At 47.2% G+C, this 7,749-nt stretch overlaps 1 protein-coding gene across 1 annotated transcript in view; it reads right to left on the bottom strand.

Annotated features, from left to right (window-relative positions):
* The window catches only part of FLT1 (fms related receptor tyrosine kinase 1), a 181,090-nt gene that overhangs the window by 90,810 nt on the left and 82,531 nt on the right, over positions 1–7,749 (bottom strand). Inside the window, exon 13 of the mRNA XM_045293991.1 lies at positions 5,732–5,846. Within this exon, the coding sequence (XP_045149926.1) occupies positions 5,732–5,846 (115 nt within the window). The remainder of the gene's footprint in view (positions 1–5,731; positions 5,847–7,749) is intronic.

The raw sequence follows: 7,749 nt of genomic DNA, 5'->3' as shown, positions 1-7,749 counted from the left end.
ATCACCAGGTCCCTTCTAATGAATGCTCTAATATGTCGTGTGTGTGTGTGTGTGTGTGTGTGTGTGTGTGTGTGTCTATCACCAGGTCCCTTCTATTTCCTACTCCATTTTTACAAGCCCAATAATCTGGCAACCTCCAGTGAATGAATATGAAACCTCTACACTTGCTGTCAGCAATGCCAATTGATGACTCACGTTTCATTAATCTAAGCCAGAACCAAGGCAGTGGAATTTCATTGCACTCGCTGTCCTTCCTAGAGGAGTCCTGGTGGTACAAGAACTAAGCAGCTAAAGCCTGGTGGTTTGGACCCACCTAGAGGCTGTGGGGTGATCTGCTCCCATCACAGCCTAACTACCACCCTTAAGAGACCCCCTTTCCCCTGGAACTGAAACGACCCTCAGAGGTCACCTTTGAGTAGCGTAGTAGATTGGTCTAGCGCCAACATTCAGTCTACAGAAAGATGAGCAGACAGAGGGCATGGAAAGTTGAGGGAAGAAGATGGGGGGAGTGCTGCCATGTGGAAGGGGTAGCCACCAATGTCCCAGAATGATGTGTTTCTGGATTGTTAAACGGGCATCTAATTTGTTGTATAGACGTCTCCCTAAAACACAGTAAGATAGATGTAACCAAACCCCGTCAAACCCACTGCCATGAAGTGGATGCCATCTCACAAATGACCATATTTACATTAGAGCTCAAAGAAACCCTAGGGGGCAGGTTTTAGTCTGTTGTACAGACAGCCCATCCGAGTCGGAGCTGACTTGATAACACTTAGCAACAACAACAATGGGACACCTGGTCTGTCACACGGGGTTGCTTTGAGTAGAAATCTACTTGGGAGCACACAGACGTCAACCATCAACAGCACAGCCTTTCTTGATTTAAACAAAGAACAAAACAATGAATGAAACAAATGTCTGAAATCCACCAGGAGACCCAGCAAGAAAGATGCCTTCTCCACCCGTCCCCTAACTACACAACCCCAGTTGCTGTCTGTGGATTCCAGGGCCATCGTTACTTCCGTGGGGACTTTTCACTTATTCATGGACACTACAAGCAGTTGGAAAGTCCAGTGCAAATAATCTACAAATAATCTACAAATAGAAGTTCCACTTGTCATGGTCATAAGTAAGATTACACTTGTTTTGTGTACACACACACACACATGCTAATAGATAAGAGTAGAACTGGTAAATTCTCATAAATCCAGGCCACGAAATGAGGAAGGTGTTACAGTTAGGTCTAAAGGTGTGATAGTTCGAGCTGCTAACAGGATATGCATCCTACACATAGATGCATACCTTCATTTAGAAAGAATATTAAAAGTTTGTCACTGTACAAAAAGGCAAATTTCTACAAGCCCAGTGGTTACCAGAGGTAGAAGGGAGGGGGAATGGTTGAGGGGGCGGTTAACAGTATTGGAAAATTTGCACTAATTATGAGTAGAGTAGCACAGCAGATTACTGTAATTACATACCAGTAGGGTGCTCAACGGAAAGCATTGAATTGGCAAAAGTTGTTTGACAGATTTGAAATGAGAGTAAAAACCAAACCCAACCCAAGACTGATGGTTGAGGCTGCTTGTGTAGCACAACATCCTCATGAAATGTGCTTCCTTGGTTTGGAGCTCAATGGTCATGATTTCATGGGACAGCCACTCAAGATATGACAAGGGCCTCCATTGGCCTAGAACATTGGAAGAAGGACAGTCTGGCATAGGAGGATGAAAGAGAATAGGTGGCTGACTACTTCCATGAACAACGATTGCCGAGAATCCTGAAGAGGTAGATGGTGCCCAGCTTCTATTACTGAACATTTTGATCAAGGAGTCTGTTGAGAAGTTATGATCAAAAGGGGGGAAATGGAGAACAGAATTTCAAATTGTCATAAAATCCAGACTTTCAGGAGTCAGGAAGGCTGAATGAAACCAGCCTTAAATTATTGCCCTGAGGTAATCTTTAAACTATAAACCGAAAACATTTCCTGATACCTTCTTAAAACCGATGCTGTCCTTGTATGTGCCATCCAGTTGGCTCTGACCCATAGTGACCCTATGCACAACAGAAGGAAACATGGCCCCAGCCCGAGAACAAAACACTGCCTGGCCCTGAGCCGTCTTCACGGTCGGTCCTATCCTCGAGCCCATTGTTGCAGCCACCGTGTCAGTGGATCTTGTTGAGGGTCTTTCTCTTTTTCGCTTCCCGTCCACTTTGCCAAGCAGGATGTCCTTCTCCAGGGACTGGTCTCTCCTCACGAGGAGTCCAAAGTACGTGAGATGAAGTTTCACCATCCTTGCCGCTAAGGAACGCTTTGTCCACACTGCTTCCATTGGTTTGTCCAGACAGTGGTTTCGCTTAATTGGTAACAAAATATCTTTCTTTTTCTTTCTGTCTTTTATTAACATTAGCAGTGAGCTTGTTTGTTTTGTATGTTGAATCAAATTGACAAGAGCAATTTTAGATTGAGGCTTAGACAGGAAGCTCAGGGCAGTGAGTTTGTTAGTGGAGAAGACTAACCCAGAGAGGGAGGGTGTGAAAAGCTGGCAGGATGGCGTCCATGTCACTGAATGGGTTTGAACCACCAACATTTTGGGTAGCAGCTATGCATCCTACCAGGCCTCTGAACTTGATATCTACTATTCGCAAAGTCCAGGTGATGCTTTTTTTTTCAGTGTCGTATCATCCAAACTAAACTTGTGAATTTATGGAATTACCTCCATTCTAAGTATGAGTGTCCTATTCAAACAGCCTCTCAATAATAGCTAAACATAATGGAACATTTTTTAAAACGACGGTTCCTGGATATGCTAGAAAAAGGGCCCGAAAGGATCTTGTTCACTGTCGTCGTGAAACATGGTCCTTCAATCTTTGACAAGGGAGTGTTGTGGGCGTGCCGGCCATTGTCACCCTGACTGATTCCTGTCTGGGCTCAGTTGGCTGGGAACTGGGTTGAGCCCCTGAGACCCTGATTGCTACTTGTACCCAAGCGGCTTGAGGTTCCTCATCTTAGCACCCTGTCTTATTTGTTATCTTTAAAAATGGAGGCGACCATTCTGGCTTGTCAAAGACTACTGCTGACATCAGTATATGCCAAAGCGTTTTGCAACAATGGAGAATACGAGATGTTCTTTGCTGTAACGGCCTCTTCTCCAAATAAGAAGGGTCCTGGTGGTGTGTGGCGTGTGATGTGTTGGGCTGCCAATCATGAGGTTGGCAGTTCAAACCAACCAGGCACTCCAAGGGAGCAAGAGGATGCTGCTTGCTCCCAGAAAGATTTACACCCTGGGAACCCACAGGGGCATAAGTATCCAGTGTCATTGGGTCGCCAGGAGTCAGGGTATGAGTTGATGGCAGTGGGTTGGGCCACAGAAGAGGTTGTTTGTGCCAATGGGGTTGGTTTATGGCGACCAAGGGGCAGAGCAGAACTGCCCGTAAGCCTCCTGAAGAGTCATCTGGCTACTGGAGCAGATCGTCAGCCGTTGCTCCCGTGAAACCACCTGGTAGATCCAAACTGCTGATCCTTGGGCTTGTATCTGAACTATCACAGCTCCTTCCAAAGCATAAGATGTGCATGCAATGGGAAACAGTTTACTAAGGGGTTCTTTAAAGTTTGGGTTTTTTTTTTAAGCATCACTATTGCTATCATGCTCACTGCCAAAGTCCACCCCGACTTTAGCAACCCTCTGGGACAGAGTAGAACTACCCCTGTGTGTTTTGGAGACACTAAATCTTCAAGAGAGAAGAAAGCCTCCTCTTTCTCCCGCAGAGTGGCTGGTTGTTTCAAACTACTGACCTTGTGGTTAGCAGCCCAAGGCATAGCCCACTAGGCCACAAGGGCTCCTGATATACTTGACCATAGCAGATTTGCTTATTTTTTAAAGTACATGCTTCACAAATTCAGCAAAGCATCACCAAGTCTGAGGTCCAGCGAGATTTTTCGGGCTTGAAAAGTGTATTAAAAACTGGGGAGGGGGGAGCCTGGAAAACGGGAAGATGGGGACTGCCTGGACCCCAATGGGACAGAGATCTAGCTGCAGGCCTCCTGCTCCTACGTGTTCATCCGCCCCACTTAGCCAGGCCTCCCATTCACAGGGAAAACGAGCTCTCTCTTTTATGAAATGGAAACCCTGCACGCCAGCCTGGAAAGCCTTTTCCTAATGACCTGGCTCCCTCCCGCCACCCCCAGTTGCTGTCCAGTAGATTCTGACTACAGTGGCCCCCCCGCAGCCCGCCCGTGACAGTGACTCGAGCGGCAGATAACCAGAATTGTCTTCAAACCCACCTCTCTCTGTGGGTGGGGGCCACCCAGTCCCTTAGCTGTCTGTGCCACCCAAGACTCCAGGCTGTTGCTTATTGGGGTTCCCCTGGATACAGGCCAGAAAGTCTCAGTCCTGTGGCCACATCAGGTACTAACCCCCGAGGTACTACCAACTGGAAGGAGCCTAGCAGCACAACTCAGCTGTAAACTACAAAGGTGGCGGTTCAAACCCATCCAGAAGCTCCTCGGGACAGAGACCTGGCAACTCGCTATTCTTGCTGTTAGATGTACACAGTAGTAGGACCAGAGGAAACCCCGCCGGGTCCTGCACCACTGTCACGATCCTGGCCTTGTTTGAGCTTGTTGCTGCAGCCACTGTATCAACCCACTTCGTGGACCTTCTTCCTCTTTTTTTCTTTTTGCTTTTTCTGATGCTCTACTTTACCAAGCATGGTGTCCTTCTCCAGGGACTGGTGTCCCTCCTGAGAACATGATCAAAGTACCATGAGACAACGTCTCAACATCTTCGCTTTTAAGGAGCATTCTGGCTCTACCACCTCCAACAGATTGGCTTATTCTGCTGGTGGTTCATGGGACATCTGCCCAGTATTCTTCACCAGCACCGTAACTTATATGCATGGATTCTTCTCTGATCTTCCTCATGCATGGTCCAGCTTTCACGCGCATAGGAAGTGACCAGGAAAATACCAGGGCTTGATCAGGCACACCTTAGTGCTCAAAACGACATCTTTACCTTTGAATACCTTCAAGGGATCTTTTACAACAGACCTGCCCAATGCAATGCATCATTTGATTTCTGGACCACTGCTTGCGTGGGCATTGGCCGAGGGTCCAAGTAACATGCAACCCGTGACAACTTCAACAGTGTGTCCATCATGGTGTGGTGTATTGGATCACAGCTCAGAAAGCGCTCTGGGGCAGTTCTACTCGACAGCAACCGACGGGGCCAGAGTCTTCAACTCTGCCGTCAGGGCGGAAAACGACTGACAGGGTGCATCGTGCAGTCCTGGAAGACAGCTGTACCTCTTCTGTAGACCAGGTAGCATTGCTTTAAGGAACCCTGGTGGTACAGTGGTGAACCTCGTAGCTGCTAACCCCAAAGTGGCTGCACTAACCCACCAGCACCTCCATGGGAGACAACCTGACACCTGCTCCCATAAGGATGACAGCCAAGGAAGCCCCAATGGGAAGCTGTGCGGTGTCCCGTGGGATCACTGTGAATGGGAATCGACTCTGTGGCACTGGGTATCATGACTTGGAAAGTGGTGACCACTTGGCCCATGCAGTTGCATGGTCAATCCATCCCCACCCTCTGCCTCTCTCCACGATCTTCCTGCTCTCTGGGATTTTGTTCTCATGTTTGATTACTTCTAGTCCCATTAAACGCAAACATGGGCGCTGGTGGTGTATTTTTAGGATAATTATCCCAATGCTTATTTTTATACACAATACCTTATTCTTCCCTTCGATTACTGCCATACGCTGAGTGATGCTTTCAATTCTGTTTCCCACGTTGCTATCAGGAGTCAGGAGCAAGGGCTCTGCATTACTGGAACAAAAGCCAGACCTAATAGAACAAAACAAAAAGAAGGAAGTCATCACAAAGTGGCTCTGCGGCATCCCGAAGCCAGTGGGGACCTTACAGGACAGGGTAGAACAGTCCTAGTGGACTTGTATCTTTAAGTGAGCAGACCGCTTCATTGTTCTCTCTCAGAGCGGCTGTTATATCCAAACAAATGACCTTAAATCACTGGGCCCCAGATCCTGCCAATGGAGACAGGTGGATGAAGACAGAGTCCTCTGCTAACAACGTTGTCCGTTTCATCCAAGTCTTCTCTTCTTTAGGTTTTCCCCCTTTATCTAGTTTCAAAACTTGGAAATAGTCAATAGATTTACCCGATACAGGGGAAAAGAAAAAGAAAAAGCTCATGCCAGCATGTCTTCCTAAATGCTTCCTGTTCTAAAGGTCAAACACCACAATCCTGAAAGAAAAGACAATACCATATCTAGATTTGAATTAGTTCCTGGTGGAAGTAGCACACAAACAGAGAGGGAGGGAAAACGAATGATGGTAAATGTGGAAACAAGCATTTCCCATCTATAAAAGGCTTCCTTTCATTTGAATATTTAGTTGTAGAGATAGTTTCCTCCCGGGACTAATGAAATCATGTATAAGAACAGATAACATGAGGTGCTTTCTGAATTCTAGTCTGTTTCTTGTGGAGTGTGGGGTACACATGGCCAACCCTTCCATTTCTCAGATCTTCGTTGTTTAATTATGAAACAAGGGGCTGAAGTCAGTCAGCGTGAAGTTCCTTTTTGTTTCTAAAGTTCCTGGAATCTGTTGCTTAAACTAGCCAGTTTATTACCACTGCATGGAGGGGGAACAGAACTGGTGCATCTATCTGGAAGCTGACGTGGTCTTTCAAACACATTTGAAGGCTTCTGTGTACCTCTGCTTTGCAATGTAAATCACAGATGCAAATATGTCGATCATTTCCTAAGTCTCGTATGTATGTCGTGGAGCAGGGGGTCCAGCCGGGGGCGTGGTGGTTCTACTCTGTTTGATAGGGTGGCTGTCAATTGGAACCCACTCCATGGCAGTGGGGTTGTCTTGGTCTTTATGAACCATGGCTTCTGTTGTTGGATGCCCTTGAGTGGATTCTGACTCAACTCCCAAGTGTGACAAGAGCTGGGCTGCCCTGTAGGGTTTCCTACGCTGTCAACCTGACGGGAGCAGATGGTTCTCATCAGTAGAGATGTTGGGTGGGTTTGAACTGCCTTCCACAGTCTGTTTGTTCCCTACCTACGTCTCCTACCTTGACCGCACAGCCTGGTTGGTTTGATCTAAAGAGTCCAGGGCCAGGAGTCAAGGCACCTACGCCCTAGACCACATTTCTCTGGGAAAAGAAGCATGACCAAGGTGCAGTGACTTGCTTTACTCAGACAGGTGTAAGTTAAAGACAATATTTACAGGCGCAGTCTCATCTTTTGCCTGAGGGGTGGCTGGTGAGTTTGAATTGCTGACCTTTTGCTTAGGTGGGTGCGCTTGTAGCCTTCTTGAAATGCAGCGATATTACGGAATACTAGTACTCTTCCTGTTTCCCTGTATGCCCACAAGCATGCCCTTCTGATCAAAAGGTCAGTGGTTTAAAACCACCAACCACTCCTTGGGAGGCATATGAGGCTGTCTGCTCCCGTAAAGATGTACAGCCCTGGAAACCCTAGGCAGTGGTTCTAAGCTGTCCAGTAGGGCTACTAGGACTCAGATGGAGTTGACAACAGTGGGAGATTCCGCCCACCCTAACACTTGGCTGCTAACCAGAAAGCTGGCTGTTCAAATCACCCAGCAGGTCTGAGGGAGAATGAGTCAATCTGCTTCCCTAAGTATTGGAAATCCTATGGGCAGAACTCTACTCTGTCGTAAGGTTCCTCTGAGTCAGAATTAACCAGACAGCACTGAATTGACT

The sequence above is a fragment of the Echinops telfairi genome, unplaced genomic scaffold, assembly GCF_000313985.2.
Source record: "Echinops telfairi isolate 266 unplaced genomic scaffold, ASM31398v2 ScPeMD7_2565;HRSCAF=3150, whole genome shotgun sequence".
NCBI classification, from domain to species: domain Eukaryota; kingdom Metazoa; phylum Chordata; class Mammalia; order Afrosoricida; family Tenrecidae; genus Echinops; species Echinops telfairi.
The sequence above is the reverse complement of the archived record's forward strand: the minus strand, read 5'-3'. Positions and strand labels throughout refer to the sequence as shown.